This window comes from Muntiacus reevesi, chromosome 1 (genome assembly GCF_963930625.1).
Source record: "Muntiacus reevesi chromosome 1, mMunRee1.1, whole genome shotgun sequence".
Taxonomy (NCBI): domain Eukaryota; kingdom Metazoa; phylum Chordata; class Mammalia; order Artiodactyla; family Cervidae; genus Muntiacus; species Muntiacus reevesi.
In genome coordinates, this window is record NC_089249.1 from 187,826,661 (window position 1) to 187,844,905 (window position 18,245).

General features: G+C 39.1%; 1 protein-coding gene across 1 annotated transcript; it reads left to right on the plus strand.

Annotated features, from left to right (window-relative positions):
• Positions 1-3,328: 3,328 nt before the first annotated feature.
• On the plus strand, positions 3,329-4,120 carry LOC136155739 (olfactory receptor 7A17-like; the record flags this gene model as incomplete). The annotated part of the gene is made up of 1 exon (XM_065917786.1): positions 3,329-4,120. A coding segment is annotated over one exon (792 nt), but the record flags the coding sequence as incomplete, so codon positions are not given.
• Between the last annotated feature and the right edge of the window lie 14,125 nt (positions 4,121-18,245).

Sequence of the window (18,245 nt, forward strand, 5' to 3'; positions counted from 1 at the left end):
CAATCAACTAGTATTCAATGTAACATGGGTTGATTATTTCAATAGATATTTAGTATTTCATAAGAGGCTGTGCTTCTCACACTGCAGACTGTCTTTCCTACTCTTTATCTTCAGGTTGCTATTATATCATTCCTACAAAAATATTTGAGATTGTTAAATTTAAAGTGTGTTTCTAAGCGAGAGCAACTTTGTTTCCCTGGGAACACTGAACGATGTTTGTAGAAATATCTGTCTGTTACTCTGGGAACAGTGGGTGGAGGTCAGGAATGCTCTAGGCATCCTGAAGACCCAGAGTAGACCCCACCACAGAGAACAGCCTGTCCGAGAATGTCACCAGTGCTGAGACTGAGACGCCTCCAGGTAAAGAGCTTCTCTGTATTTTACTATCTGTGCGATTGTTCGAATGATTTTCCCAACAGTGCAACATTTTAAATTTCTGTCTGCAAATACAGATAGTGCACCTTTGCTCCCTGTTTCAAAGTACCACTGTAAACTGTGTGACAACTCTAAGTATTTCCCCAGATGGATGGTTGTGAAAAGTATTCTTTTCTTAACTATTACTGAGTTTGCTAAAAAATAATACCTTGAATTGTCATTTTGATGTGTCGATTTTATTATTATATGCCCATATGATATAAACCTCTTATTAGAGCACTATCAGCTTTTGAAATGATTTTTAAGAATTGTTGTTTCTCAGTTGACCTTTTGGGGATTGTTTTGCCATAAAATTCCTTTTTCATTTTACTTAGTTAAATACATCTATCTTATGCCGGATTTCTTGCTTTAAGATAGTTCGGCACACTTGTGGATTTTAGTGTGTAGTTTTCTAGGTATTCACCAGAAAGGACTGGTTTTTACATTGGATAGATAATCCCTCTGATTTATTCAATAATCTAATCTTCCCAAATTGAAGTAAAATCTTATATGTATTTAATGAAATCTATAATTGAGAGGTAAATCCTGATTCATTCAATATATAATAACAGAATCTAATATATGCCATAATTTTCAGGAACATTATATTTTATATTCATGTTTACATATTTCCCAATTTGATTATTATTCCATTGGATATCAGTAAATCATTGCTATTTTAATATTGTTTGAGTTAGTGTGTGAAACTCCATTCAATTTTTAAAAAATACAATTGCTTTGGAACTAATTTATTCAATTATATTCCCTGCAACCCTCTTTATTTTGTAACTTCACATATATTTAAATACGTTTCTGATTGCCTGCACGCATGCTAAGTGACTTCAGTTGTATCTGACTCTTTGCGACCGCATGGACTGTAGCCATACATGGCTCTTCTGTCCGTGGGATTCTCCAGGCAAGAAGACTGGAGTGGTTTGTATTCCCTCCTCCAGGGGATCTTCCTGACCCAGGAATTGAACCTGCCTCCTTTATGCCTCCTGCATTGGCAGGCAGCTTCTTTACCACTAGCACCACCTGGAAAGCTCATGTTTCTATATAAGTGCACAGATGTTCACATATCTTTCTGAAAGTACAATAGTGACCATAGCAGTTGAAGTCTCTGATGATTAGGGTTTTGCATCGTCATGGTGAAGTAACAGTACAATGAGCATCTATTATAATATAATATAACATCTTCAGGCATGAATCCTGTGAAAAAATTTATTCAGGACAAAAGGATTGATTGAGATGGTGTCTGTAAAGTTTACAGAGTATAGTTTGAAAAACCTTTTGCATGTTGAACAAAGACTAGAAAAGCATTGGGGTATGCTCATCAGATTTATTTTAAAATTTGATAGTGCATAAACTTGAAGAATAAGAAACACACGATGCCCCAGAAGGAAACTGGGAAAGAGCTTACCTCTTTCCCTATAGAACAGTAAAAAGTTGGTCAAATAAATAGAAAGGATCGGGGAAAATGTATTCTATTGCTTTCTATAAAACATGTTTAGCTTTTGCTGTTTTCCTTTGGCTATTCATTTTTCTTGGTTTATTTTCTTTGCCCACTTTTCTGGGTACCATTTACAAATTATGTAGGAGAAAGATTATCTGACATGATCAGCTTGAGTTATAATGGTATATGTTGTGAGCAGCGTGGTTCTGGGTGAAAAATGTGTGGTAGGAACATAGCCCAGGAGGTTATGGTGTGAGTGTGTATGTGTGTGTGTGTGTCTGTGCCTATTTGTGTGTGTGTGTGTGTGTGTGTGTATGTGTGTGCACGCGCGTGTGCTTGTGCCTTGAGAGCAGTTCTTAAAGCAGAGGTGCTTGGACTTATATATTAAGGTGCCTTATAACAGAGCCCAGACCTCAGTCAGCAGAAGGTATTAAGGATGGGAGATGCTTTAATTCACAGGGTGCTTTTGCAACTAAATTCATAAAGTTCAAGGAACAAGCATTTTCCTTAGGTCTTTTGAAGTGGCCATTCCCTCGCTAAGCACATATTTCTATTGATATCATTCTAGTTCCTTCTCACCCTTTCTTGAGCTATCTGTTCAATTATCACCTTGTTTTCTAGCCTTACCTGAACACACAGTACATGAAAATACCTCCTACTACACCCTTTTATATCTAGTTCTGTTTTCTTCAGAGCAACTGCTATTACTTGACATATTGTATTATATTTGCAAATCATCTTGCACCAGCACAGGATTGTGAAAACTTCTGTTTTCCAGCTCCAAATATTTGTTACCTGTATTTGTTTGGAGGGACTTGCCACGTGGCTCAGTGGTAGAGAATCTGCCTGGAAATGCAAGAGAGATGGGTTCAATCTCTGGGTTGAGATCCCCTGGAGAACGAAATGGCAACCCATTCCAGTGTTCTTGCCTGGGAAATCCTGTGGACAGAGGAGCCTGGCAGGCTACATACAGTTCGGGGGGTCTCAAAAGTGAGAGATCTGGCTTAGCAACTAAGCAATATGTGCTTTGAACATGGTTGACAGTCAATATACATTCTTGAAATGTATGAAAATATTTTTTATTACAACTGTAGAATGCATGATTTCTTTGGGAATATGCTGAGAATGGGTCAAAAATGCCCAAGAAGAGATGAAACAGAACTTTTCTAAACACAAGATATTAAAATTAATTTATTGAGAGCAAAATAGAAATTGCACTATGTGAATTATGCCAATTTGTGTGAAAATTACTCATGTTATTTTCTTTTTTCCTGGTAGTCACCTCCACCACATGGAACCAGGTAACAATACACAATGTTCTAAATTTTTCCTTCTGGCATTCTCAAGAGGATCCAGAATTGCAGCCCCTCATCTTTGGGCTTTTCCTCTCCATGTACCTGATTGCTGTGTTTGGAAACCTGATCATTATCGTGGTCACCATCTCTGACTCCCACCTTCACACACTTCTTCCTCTCCAACCTGTCCTTTGTAGACATCTGCTTCACCTCCACCACCATCCCAAAGATGCTTAAGAATATCCAGACCCAGAGCAAAGTCATAACCTATGAAGGCTGTATCATCCAGGTGTGTTTCTACATATTCTTTGCAGGATTAGATGACTTCCTCCTGACAGTGATGGTCTATGACCGCTTTGCGGCCATCTGCCACCCCCTGCACTACACAGTCATCATGAACCCTTGCCTCTGTGCACTGCTGGTGCTGGTGTCCTGGATGATGAGTTCTATGAATTCCTTGTCACAAAGTTTAATGGTTTTGGGACTGACCTACTGTAGAGAGGTGGAAATTCCCCACTTTTTTTGTGAACTCAATCAGATGGTCCAACTTGCCTGTTCTGACATCTTTCTGAATGGCATGATGATGTGTTCGGCATCAGTGCTTCTAGCTGGGGGGCCACTTGCTGGTATCATTTACTCTTACTCTAAGATAGTCTCTTCCATACAAAGAATCTCATCAACTCAGGGAAAGTTTAAAGCATTTTCCACTTGTGCATCTCATCTCTCAGTTGTCTTATTATTTTATTGTATGAGTCTAGGAGTGTACCTTAGCTCTGCTGCTACACACAGCTCACACTCAAGTGCAACAGCCTCTGTGTTGTACACTGTGGTCACACCCATGCTGAACCCCTTCATCTACAGCCTGAGGAACAAAGACATAAAGAGGGATCTGAAGAGAGTCTGTGGAATAGTAGGTATAAAAAGGCCAACTGTCCTGGGGCAGATGAAGTGCCCTTGATTGCATTGCTCAAAGCCTGAGAATCAGTAGTTGTGACATTCTTCTCAGTGTAGAATGAAATTTGCTCCTTCTACTTATTTACTTGGATATCCATTTTTATAGAAAATCATCTTTTCTATATAATCTCTGTTACTCACATTATTAAACTTTCTTTTCATACTATCATTTAGGTGTTTTTTTTAAAGTTGTGCCTTTTTCTACTTCAAAATTTTCCAAACTCTGCATAAGACATATTTGGACATTTCAATTTTTTTTGTGGAGTAAGTTGAGGAATAATACTTTCTTAAATGACAAATGTCATCCCGAGTAATTTTTGCTTTGCTTTCTGGAAAAAAAAAAAAAAAAAACTGTCATGAGATATATTACTCATATAAAAAAGTGTACACACATTATGTAAGTCAAATGCTAATAAGTATGAAAGGGGAAATTAACAATAACACAATAATATGGGAGATTTTAATACTCCACTCACACCTATGGATAGATCAGCTAAACAGAAAATTAACAAGGAAACACAAACTTCAAATGATACAATTGACCAGTTAGACCTAATTGACATCTATAGGACATTTCACCCCAAAACAATGAAGTTCACCTTTTTCTCAAGTGCACACAGAACCATCTCCAGGACGGATCACATCCTGGGCCATAAATCTAGCCTTGGGAAATTAAAAAAAAAAAAAATGAAATCATTCCAAGCATCTGTTCTGACCACAATGCAGTAAGATTAGATGTCAATTACAGGAGAAAAACTATTAAAAATTACAACATATAGAGCCTGAACAACACATTGCTGAACAACCAACAAATCGCAGAAGAAATCAAAAAAGAAATCAAAATATGCATAGAAATGAATGAAAATGAAAACAGAACAACCCAAAACCTATGGGACACTGTAAAAGCAGTAATAAGGGGAAGGTTCATAGCAACACAGCCATACCTCAAGAAACAAGAAAAAAACAAATAAATAACCTAACTCTACACCTAAAGCAACTTGAAAAGGAAGAAATGAAGAATCCAAGGGTTAGTAGAAGGAAAGAAATATTAAAAATGGGGCAGAAATAAATGCAAAAGAAGCAAAAGATACCATAGCAAAAATTAACAAAACCAAAAGCTGGTTCTTTGGGAACGTAAATAAAATTGAAAAACCAGTAGCCAGACACATCAAGAAACAAAGGGAGGAAAATCAAATCAACAAAATTAGGAATGAAAATGGAGAGATCATAACAGACAACACATAAATACAATGAATCATAAGTGACTATTATCAGCATCTAAATGCAAATAAAATGGACAACTTGGAAGAAATGGACACATTCTTAGAAAAGTACAACTTTGCAAAATTGAACCAGGAAGAAATAGAAAATCTCAACAGACCCATCACATGCATGGAATTCAAACTGCAGTGGAAAACTTCCAACACACTAAAGCCCAGGACCAGACGGCTTCACAGCTGAATTCTACCAAAAATTTAGAGACGAGCTAAAACCTATCCTACTGAAACTCTTCCAGAAAATTGCAGAAAAAGGTAAACTTCCAAACACATTCTATGATGTCACAATCACCTTAATACCAAAACCTGACAAAGATGTCACACACAAAAAAAATTACAGGTCAATATCACTGATGAACATAGATGCAAAAATCCTTAACAAAATACTAGCAAACAGAATCCAACAATATATGAAAAACCTCATACATCATGACCAAGTAGGTTTTATCCCAGAGATGCAAGGATTCTATAATATATGCAAATCAATCAATGTAATACACCATATTAACAAATCGAAAGATAAAAACCATATGATTATTTCAATAGATGCAGAGAAAGCCTTTGACAAAATTCAACATTCATTTATGATTTTTTAAAAAAAGCCCTCCAGAAAGCAGGACTAGAAGGACCATACCTCAACATAAAAAAACTACATATGACAAAACCTCAGCAAATAATATCCTCAATGGTAAAAAATTGAAAGCATTTCCCCTAAAGTCAGGAACAAGACAAGGGACAAGGGTGCCCACTCTTGCCACTACTATTCAACAGAGTTTTGGAAGTTATGGCCACCACAATCAGAGCAGAAAAAGAAATAAAATGAATCCAGATTGGAAAAGAAGCAAAACTCTCATGGTTTGCATATGACATGATCCTCTAGATAGAAAACCCTAAAGACTCTACCAGAAAATTGCTAGAGCTAATCAATGAATATTGTAAAGTTGCAGGATATAAAATTAATACACAGAAATTCCTTGCATTCCTATACACTAACAATGAGAAAACAGAAAGAGAAATTAAGGAAACAAACAATTACATTGACCATTGAAACGAAAAGAATAAAATACTTAGGAATAGATCTACCTAAATAAACAAAAGACCTATATACAGAAAACTATAAAACAATGATGAAAGGAATCAAAGAGGACAAGAATAGACGAAGAAATATACCATGCGCATGCACCAGAAGAATCAATATAGTGAAAATGAGTATACTACCCAAAGGAATCTATAGATTCAATGCAATCCCTATCACGCTACCAATCGTATTTTTCAGAGAACTAGAACAAATAATTTCACAATTTGTATGGAAATACACAAAACCTCAAATAGTCAATGCAACCTTGAGAAAGAAGAATGGAACTGGAGGAATCAACCTGCCTGACTTCAGGCTCTACTACAAAGCCACAGTCATCAAGACAGTATGGTACTGGCACAAAGACAGAAATATAGATCAATGGAACAGAATAGAAAGCCCAGAGATAAATCCATGCACCTATGGACATATTATATTTGACAAAGGAGGCAAGAATTTGCATTGGAGAAAAGACAATCTCTTTCACAAGTGGTGTGGGAAAACTAGTCAAACACTTGTAAAAGAATGAAACTAGAGCACTTTCTAACACCATATACAAAAATAAATTCAAAATGGATTAAAGATCTAAATGTAAGACCAGAAACTATAAAACTAGTAGAGGAAAACATAGGCAAAACACCGTCCAACATAAATCACAGCAGGATCCTCTATAACTCACCTCCCAGTATATTGAAAATAAAAGCAAAATTAAACAAATGGGATCTAATTAAAACTAAAAGCTTCTTCACAACAAAGGAAACTATAAGCAAAGGGAAAAGACAGCCTTCATAATGTGAGAAAAAAATAGCAAATGAAGCAACAGACAAAGAATTAACCTCAAAAATATATAAGCAACTCCTGCAGCTCAGTTTCAGAAAAATAAAAGACCCAATCAAAATGTGGGCCAAAGAACTAAACAGACATTTCTCCAAAGAAGACATACAGATGGCTAACAAACACATGAAAAGATGCTCAACATCACTCATCATCAGAGAAGTGCAAATCAAAACCACAATGAGGTACCATTACACGCCAGTCAGGATGGCTGCTATCCAAAAGTCTACAAGCAATAAATGCTGGAGAGGGTGTGGAGAAAAGGGAACCCTCTTACACTGTTGGTGGGAATGCAAACTAGTACAGCCACTATGGAAAACAGTGTGGAGATTTCTTGAAAAACTGGAAATAGAACTGCCATATGACCCAGCAATGCCACTTCTGGGCATACACACTGAGGAATCCAGATCTGAAAGAGGCACGTGCACCCCAATGTTCATCGCAGCACTGTTTATAATAGCCAGGACATGGAAGCAACCTAGATGCCCATCAGCAGATGAATGGATGAGGAAGCTGTGGTGCATATACACCATGGAATATTACTCAGCCGTTAAAAAGAATTCATTTGAATCAGTTCTAATGAGATGGATGAAACTGGAGCCCATTATACAGAGTGAAGTAAGTCAGAAAGATAAAGAACATTACAGTATACTAACACATATATACGGAATTTAGATAGATGGTGGCGATAACCCTATATGCAAAACAGAAAAAGAGACACAGAAATACAGAACAGACTTTTGAACTCTGGGGGAGAACGTGAGGGTGGGATGTTTTGAAAGAACAGCATGTATATTATCTGTGGTGAAACGGACCACCAGCCCAGGTGGGATACATGAGTCAGGTGCTCGGGCCTGGTGCACTGGGAGGACCCTGAGGAGTCGGGTGGGGAGGGAGGTGGGAGGGGGGATCGGGATGGGGAATACATGTAACTATATGGCTGATTCATGTCAATGTATGACAAAACCCACTGAAATGTTGTAAAGTGATTGGCCTCCAACTAATAAAATAATATTAAAAAAAAAAAAAAAAAAAAAAAAAAAAAAAACTAAAAGCTTCTTCACAACAAAGGAAACTATAAGCAAAGGGAAAAGACAGCCTTCATAATGTGAGAAAAAAATAGCAAATGAAGCAACAGACAAAGAATTAACCTCAAAAATATATAAGCAACTCCTGCAGCTCAGTTTCAGAAAAATAAAAGACCCAATCAAAATGTGGGCCAAAGAACTAAACAGACATTTCTCCAAAGAAGACATACAGATGGCTAACAAATACATGAAAAGATGCTCAACATCACTCATTATTAGAGAAATGCAAATCAAAACCACAGCGTGTTACCATCTCATGCCAGTAAGAATGGCTGCTATCCAAAAGTCTACAAGCAATAAATGCTGGAGAGGGTGTGGAGAAAAGGGAACCCTCTTACACTGTTGGTGGGAATGCAAACTAGTACAGCCACTATGGAGAACAGTGTGGAGATTCTTTAAAAAACTGGAAATAGAACTCCCATATGACCCAGCAATGCGACTACTGGGCATACACACTGAGGAAACCAGAATTGAAAGAGACACGTGTATCCCAATGTTCATTGCAGCACTGTTTTTGATAGCCAGCACATGGAAGCAACCTAGATGCCCATCGGCAGATGAATGGATAAGAAAGCTGTGGTACATATACACAATGGAATATTACTCAGCCATTAAAAAGAATATATTTGAATCAGTTCTAATGAGGTGGATGAAACTGGAGCCTATTATACAGAGTGAAGTAAGCCAGAAAGATAAACACCAATACATTATACTAACACATATATATGGAATTTAGAAAGCTGGTAACAATAACCCTGTATGCGAGACAGCAAGAGAGACACAGATATATTGAACAATTTTTTGGACTCTGTGAGAGAGGGCGAGAGCAGGATGATATGGGAGAATGGCATTGAAACATGTAAATTATCATATGTGAAACGAATCACCAGTCCAGGTTCGATACATGATACAAGATGTTCGGGGCTGGTGCACTGGGATGACCCAGAGGGATGGGATGGAGCGGGAGTTGTGAGAGGGGTTCAGGATGGGGAACACATGTACACCCATGGCGGATCCAAGTCAATATATGGCAAAACCAATACAATGTAAAGTAAAATAAATAAATGATTTAAATTAAAAAAAAAGTGTACAAGTGAAATTCAAGGCAATTTATATAACTTTATAAAAGGGTTGGCTGAATCATATGGTGTGAAGCTATGCATAAGGGGGGTTGATTTCAGTGTTAAAGGCAGATTTTCAATTGCACAAGGTGCCATTGCTCCAAAGTCTGCATTATTCAAGGGTCAAATCTTTCTATATGTATAGTATGTGTATATACCTCATGATCAAAGATGACTCACTAGAGAGCTTGACCACCTACCCAGTCATGTGGTTCAGGTCACAGTTTGTGCAAACATGCTTGCCAATATCCTGCTTACCTGGGAGGAAACTGTAATGGAATAGTTTTTTAATATAATTATCTGTAATACAATAAAAAAAAAAAATAGAGTAGTGGATGCTATCTTTAAATATTATAATAAATGCATAGAAAGACATTATTAAAGTTGATCTCAGTTCTATACCATTTTGTATTTTATTCAGTTACTTGTTGCTACATAACCACTCATCCTAACAGGAACTGTTCTAATATGATCTCTTTATTATCAAATGAGATTTAATATTAAGGAATTGTTCTGATCTCTGCTCAGTTTCTCGTGAGCCTATGTTTCTCTGTAGTTCTATAGGTTGGAACTCTGAAGCTCATCCATGAGGTTGTATGGAGCCATGTAGCAATTCTTTCCTCACTAATATATGATAGTCTACTCCATTTATTTGTGTATTTTAATCTTATGCTTATTCATATGTCCTCAGTGGTGTCTGATCTTTGTGACCCCATGGACTGTAGCTCCCCAGGCTTCTCTGTCTATGGGATTCCCCAGGCAAGAATACTGGATTGGGTTGCAATTTCCGCTTCTGGGCATTTTCTTGACCCTGGGATGGAACCTGCATCTCCTGCATTGGCAGGTGGATTTTTAACCACTGAGCCTCCTGGGAAGTCCCAATTTTAATCTAATAGCTTGTGGAGAATTGTTTATCATTGGTGACACCAGTATTGTGGTGGCAGAAGACACTCCCTTTGTCTCTCCCCGTCAATCTACAACTTGTAGATAACATCATCCATAACTAAAGTTTTTTCTACCCAACACATCAGCACACCAGATATACACACACCTGGACATCTGAAGCTGAGCAGATTTTTCACGTAGAGGAGGTGGACCCAGGAGAACAGCAGAGGTAGTGATGCTGATCCCAGCCCCGTGGCTGAGGCAACTGAGCCCGCAGTCCCAGAGCACCTGGTAGTACCCCCGGAGGTGGTGCCTGTAACCCTGGCCTCCTGGATGCAGCGGCACCTGCAGCCACAGGGAACCTGGCATCAGTGGTGGGGGGGCCCTCAAGCAAGGTCACCCTGAATGTGGCAATAGCACCTACCACTCTGAGACCCCAAGCAAAGACGCCAGCACATCAGGGACACTGACAGCACCAGGTCACCAGTGATGCTGGAGGCACAAACCTTGATGGCAAGACAATGACAACACCTCTGGAAGAGGCCATGAAATGCAAAGCATGCAGATCCTCAAATATAGCCAGAGGCAGCTCATGTGAACGAAACCAAAAATTTGTGCCACAAAGTCACTTAATTGAAAAGCATACAAGGACCTCTGTTAGCAATCTGCTGAATTGTTAGAATCAAAAGTGTACAAGGCTTTACCTACATAAGAAAACTGTTTGCTCCTTCAAATGCATGGACAGAGGAGCAACCCACTGAGCACCATGAAAAACCACAGCAACATGGAATCACAAAAAAAACAGCAGTTTTCCATGAACTAATTTAAAGGCAGGAAAGATTGTGATCAAGCAAGTGGAGAATTCAAAATAGTGTCATGAATAAGCTCAACAAGCTACAAGAAAACTCACAAAGACATTTCAGTTAGCTGAGGAATAAAAATAATGACCATAAGGAACAGTTTCCAGAATGATGAAATCTCTTAAACATAAGTAAACAGAAATTCTGGTGCTGAAGAACTCAGTAACTGAGATGAAGGATGAATTGCAAAGCACTGGAAGTGGAGACCATATGGAGTAGAGAGACTGAGTTCAAAGATAGAATGATTCAGGTAGATGTGAGGACAGAACTAAGATTTTTTTTTTTTTTTAAATGAAGATATTCTCTGAGAAACTTCTGACTCTACCAGAACCATAAGAAGGATACTGGGTGTCTCAAATGCAGAAGAGAGGGAGAAAGGATCAGAGAGATTATGCATAGAAACAATAGCTGAGAATTTCTCAAGTCTGGGGAAGGAATCGAATGCACACATCCACAGAGGTATTATAATAAGACACATAAAGGTTTCAAAGCAAAAGACCTTCTCCAACACACACATATTAAAACTGTCAAAAATCAATGAAAGACAAGACTTCCCTGGTGGGTCAGTAGGTAAAAATCTGCCTGCCGAGGCGGGAACAGGCGTTGGGTTGATCCCTGGTCAGGAAAGATTCCACACGCCCCAGAGTCAGGAAGCCGGGGCACCGCGACTGCTGAGCCTGCAGTGTGGAGCCCGCGCTCTGCGGCAAGAGAGGTCAGCGCGTTGAGAAGTCCTCCTACGCCATGAAGAGTACCGCCCCCACCTCTGCAACCAGAGAAAGCCCCCGCAGAGCAAGGGAGACTCAGGACAGCCAGAAATACAGCAAATAAATAAAGAAAATGTTGTTTAAAAATCAGTGATTATTATATGTATGACAAAACCCACTGAAATGTTGTGAAGTGATTGGCCTCCAACTATTAAAATGATATTTAAAAAAAAAAAAATCAGTGACTATTATAAACAATGTTGTGATGAACATTGGGGTGCACGGGTCTCTTTCAGATCTGGTTTCCTCGGTGAGAATGCCCAGAAGTGGGATTGCTGGGTCATATGGCAGATCTGTTTCCAGTTTGTTAAGAAATCTCCACACTGTTCTCCATAGCGGCTGGACTAGGACATGGAAGCAACCTGGATGCCCATCAGCAGATGAATGGATAAGGAAACTGTTGTACATATACACAATGGAATATTACTCAGCCATTAAAAATAATTCATTTGAATCAGTTCTAATGAGATGGATGAAACTGGAGCCCATTTTACATTGTGAAGTTAGCCGGAAAGACAAAGACCAATACAGTATACTAACACATATATATGGAATTTAGAAAGGTGGTAACGATAACCCTATATGCAAAATAGAAAAAGAAACACAAATGTACAGAACAGACTTTAGGACTCTGTGGGAGAAGGCGAGGGTGGGATGTTTTGAGAGAACAGCTTCGAAACATGCATATTATCAAGGGTGAAACAGATCACGAGCCCAGGTGGGATGCATGAGACAAGTGCTCGGGCCTGGTGCATTGGGAAGACCCAGAGGGATCGGGTGGAGAGGGAGGTGGGAGGGGGGATCCGGATGGGGAATACATGTATATCCATGGCTGATTCATGTCAATATATGGCAAAACCCACTACAATATTGTAAAGTAACTAGCCTCCAACTAATAAAAATAAATGGATAAAAAAGAAATAAAGCAAATAAATAAATAAATTCTTTTTTTCAAAAGTCAGTGGAAAGATGCTGTTTTCATATACTAGTATATATATTTAAAATAGGCAGTCTATAAAGGACTAGGTAATTAAATACAGGGAAATAAACTCAAAATCTTGTAATAATCTATAATGGAAAAAGAATCTAAAAAGAATCTCTCTCTCTCTCTCTCTCTCTCTCTCTCTCTCTATATATATATATATATGTATGTATGTATACAATTTTGTTGTACACCTGGAACTAATATGAAACTGTATATCAATTACATGTCAGTAAAAGTTATTAAAAAGAAAGAATATTAAAGGTGCCCAGAAAAAAAGTGAACACCCTGCAAAGATACTCACAATGGATTATTAACAAAGTTCTTAGCACAGATTCCACAGGCCAGGAGAGAATGGAATATCATTCTCAAACTATCGTGATGTAAAAACAGCTAGCCAAGAATACTCCACCCAGCAAAGGTATTCTTCAGATATGAAGAAGAAATAAACACTCTCCAAGATAAAGAAAAGCTGAGGGAGTTCAGCCCCCAAAATTGTCTTATAAGCAAAGTTGAAGTATTCTCTTCTACTTGAAATGAGAAGGCAAAAGTACCCAAAAGATCAGGTTGATAGGCAGAAACAGAAAACTTAAACTATATATCAGACTAAGTCAACTCCATTAAATAAATGAACACACAACCATATTAAAAATGGGTAGAGGACCCTCAGTAGACATTTTCTCCCAAGGAAGACATACAAATGGCCAACAGACACAAGAAAAGTGGCTTACCATCATTAATCTTCAAAGAAAGAGAAACCAAAATTGCAAGAGGTACACCTTCCACAGGAAGAATGGCTATTACAAAGAGACAAAAATCTTCAAGCTGATGAGGGCCACATGAGACCAGGAAATGTTACACGAATTTCACAATTTCTTCTTCTGCAATAATCAGAGAAACCAGAACTGCAGCGCCTTATATTTGCACATATTCTCCCATGTTCCAGATCACTGTGCTTAAAAACCAGCTCATTATTCTGGCCACCATCTCTGACTCCCACCTCCACACACCCATGTAATTCTTTTCCAATCTGTTCTTTTAAGATATGTTTCACATTCACCACCATCCCAAAGAAAGCAAAGCCATAACCAGTGAATATACTGTTACCTACTCTTTGTAGATTTGGGCAGCATTATACTGACCACAAAGACCTATGATCACTTCATGGCCGTCTGTCAAACTCTGCACTACCTGGTCACCATGAACATCCCTCCGCCCCCAACACACACATTTTGTGGACTGCTGGTTCTAGTTTTTGGTTCTTGAGTGCCCTGCATTCTTTGTTACAAAGATGAACAGTGTTGCAACAGTCCTTCTGTACCTTCTTGGAATTCTGTACTTTTCCTGTAAAAACAAATAAGAGGTCCATCTAGTCAATTGTGACATCTTTCTTAATGACATGATGCTATAATTTGAAACTGTTGTATTCCAGATTTAATGGACTGGTTCCAAATTGGGAAAGGAGTGTGTCAAGGCTGTATATTGCCACTCTTCTTATTTAACTTATATGCGGAGTACATCATGAGAAATGCTGGGATGGATGAAGCACAAGCTGGAATCAAGATTGCCAGGAGAACTAGCAATAACCTCAGAAATGCAGAAGACACCAACCTTATGGCAGAAAGTGAAGAGGAACTAAAGAGCTTCTTGATGAAAGTGAAAGAGGAGAGTGAAAAAGCATTCTTAGAACTCAACATTCAAAAACCTAAGATCATGGCATCTGGTTCCATCACTTCAAGGGAAAGAGATGGGGAAACAACGGAAACAGTAAGAGACTATTTTCTTAGGCTCCAAAATCCCTGCAGACGGTGACTGCAGTCACGAAATTAAAAGACACTTGCTCTTTGGAAGAAAAGCTTTGACAAACCTCGACAGTATATTAAAAAGCAGGGACTTTGCCAGAAAAAGTCCATCTAGTCAAAGCTATGGTTTTTCAGGTAGTCAGGTATGGATGTGAGAGTTGGAACATAAAGAAATCTGTGCACCAAAGAAATAATACTTCTGAATTGTGGTGTTGCAGAAGACTCTTAAGAGTCCTTTGGACTGAAAAGAAATCAAATGAGTCAATACTAAAGGAAACCAATCCTGAATATTCACTGAAAACACTGATTCTGAAGCTCAAGCTCCAATATTTTGGCCACCTGATGCGAAGAGGTGACTTGTTAAAAAAGACTTTGATGCTGGGAAATATTGAAGGCAGGAGGAGAAAGGAACAGAGGATGGCTTGTTTGGAGGGCATCACTGACAGGATGGACATGAGTTTGAGCAAGCTCCAGTACATGGTGAGGGACAGGGAAGCCTGGTGTGCTGCCATTCATGGGGTCACAAAGAGTCAGATACAACTGAGTGACTGAACAACAAATGTCTTACCTGGCATCCTTTTCTCTAAGATAGGTTCCTCTCTATCTGCAACACCATCAGCTTGGGGGAAGTACAAAGTGCTTTATACCTGTGCATCTCACCTCTCACTTGTATACTTGTTTCATTGGATGGGCTTTGAGTGGACCTCAGCCCTGTGGCTACTCATGCCCTTCTGCTCAGAGTCAAGTGCAATCACCTCGGTGATGTACACTGTGATCATACCCACGCTGAGCCCCTTCATCCATAGTCTAAAGTATGAAGACATACACAGGGCTCTGAAAAGATTATTTGGAGTGGCAAGTATAAAGGACCACCAGGGGTAGTGTTAAAGAAGTTCCCTTTTTATCAGGGTGTAAAGAATTTGAACTGGAATCTGATATTCTGGCTCAAATGATCAGAGACACAGTCCCTGGACCACTGGCGACCTGAGGAATCCTAATCTTCATTTGAACCACAGACCTTGGTGATTTGTATGAACAGTGAATTTATAGATATTCTTATCTGGAATAGGATTACTCACATTCTTATGCTGCCTTGGGAAGGAGAAATGTTTGTATTGGGAGCTTTTCTGTGTTTATAGGAGATTGGTAGCTTCCCTTCTGATATTGCCAAATATCTCCAGTGTCAAAACCATGTCTGGTTGAGAATCACTGGGACAGAGTTCCAGAACTGAAAGACCTCAATCCAGACTCCAGCCCTTGCTTGGTTTGTACTTTTAAGCAGAACATTAATCTTCTGAGTTCCAATCTGACAATGGAGAATGGAGTTCTTAAAAGCGCTACCTCAAAACCCACACTATTTAAAAAATTAAATCTGACAATCACTATAACATGCTGAGATAGTTTAATGGTCATGTGTTAGTCACTCAGTTGTGTCCAACTGGTTGCAACCCCATGAACTGTAGCCTGCCAGGGTCTTCTGTCCATGAGAATTCCATGGACTGCATAGTCCACGTGGGGCAAAGAATCAGACATGACTGAGTGATTTTCACTTATCATATCACCATATAAATATTTTTCTTATAGTTATAAGCATTTTATAATGAGAGACTAAAGGGCAGCTGTTGACTTCTGATATAACTGAGAAAATTGTAATTGGCTTGGAAAAATTAGCATAAATCCAAGGAGTATAATACCCACAGTTTTATTCTGAAGAAGCAATGTTGTCCTCCATTGTCAAGAGGGAAATAGTTGTTTTAAAGATTTCAGTAGTTTTTTTTTTTTTTTTCTCTACCACAAATCAAAACTTTGAAGACCCAAGGGAACTTGTCAAGACAAATCCTCAGTGTTATAGTTTAAAGAAGAATTAGATCTCAGGGATGTGATGAGGTTCTGGGATCTTTAGTGCTTTGAAAGCAGGAGAATTAAAGGGGAAGGACTAATAAAAACTGAATCACCCAACTTATTACTCAATCACCTAGTAACAGAGAATCAACAGAAAAATAATTGCATTGTGTCCAGCCCAGTGTCCGCAAGGGAAATCATGTTATGGGAGGCTGAAATAGCAAAAGGAAAATATGCCTAATTAGGTGACATGTGTGCATGTCACTAAGTCCCTTCAGTCCTGTCCAACTCTGTGTGACCCATGGACTGTAGCCCTCTAGGCAACTCTGTCCATGGGATTTTTCAGGCAAGAACACTGGAGTGGGTTGCCATGCAGTCCTCCAGGGGATTTTCCTGACCCAAGGATCAAGCCCCCATCTCCTGCAATTCCTGCATTGCAGGTGGATTCTTTATCACTGAGCCACTGGAGAAGCCTTGTGAGCTGACACAGAAGCTGCAAATATCTCCTCTACTGCAGCCCTTCCGCCTGTGCCACTTTGGTTGGTGAGGACCTAGTTCTTAATTTAGATCCCTGAATGTGCCTGGGAGCCAATGCTTGATTTTATCCCTTCCTGTTGTCTTGTTTAGGCACAAAAATTCAGTCTGCATCATTAATCATTTAGAAAGGAACTTGGACTTCTACAGGGAGAGACTTCTCTCTCAGTCTGCAGGCAGGTGAGAGCTCTGCACACATTTCAGGGGAGGTTCAGAAAGGATGGAAGCCAGGAGCATGCACCTGAGGTCACCTGAGGACCATCTAGCATATCCAGAGGCCAGAGGTCACTGTGGTTATTTCTGGCTTTCCTAATGTTAGTGTATCTATTTAGGTCTAAAAATAAAGTGAACCCTTCACTAGTCAATGTTGATAAATGGTAACAGAGGAAGTTCAGTTAGAAGGAATGGTGGTGGTGGTTTAGTCGTTATGTTGTGTCTGACCATTTGTGACCCCATGGACTTTAGCCCACCAAGCTCCTCTGTCCATGGAATTTCCCAGGCCAAAATACTGGAGTGGGTTGGAATTTCCTTCTCCAGGGGATCTTCCTGACCCAGGGATTGAACCTTGGCCTCCTGGATTGCAGGCAGATTCTTTTCCAATGAGCCACCAAGGAAGCCCCTTAGAAGGACTGGAGGCATAAAAGGCTTCAAGTAAAAGTAGACAATAAGTCTAATCATCTTATTTATGAATTGAAGTAAGCAAGTAGGAAAACGCCTCAAGAAAAAGAAGTATTCTCCATCTTGATACAAAATATATCCAACTTTTGTTGTATTTATTTCTTTTTTTTTCATTTATATTGCTAATTACTTTACAATATTGTAGTGGTTTTTGCCATACATTGACATGAATCAGCCATGGATTTACATGTGTTCCCCATCCTGATCCCCCCTCCCACTTCCCTCCCCATCCCATTCCTCTGGGTCATCCCAGTGCATCAGCCCCGAGCACTTGTCTCATGCATCCAACCTGGACTGGCGATCTGTTTCACACTTGATAATATACATGTTTCGATGCTGTTCTCTCAGATCATCCCACCCTCGCCTTCTCCCATAGAGTCCAAAAAG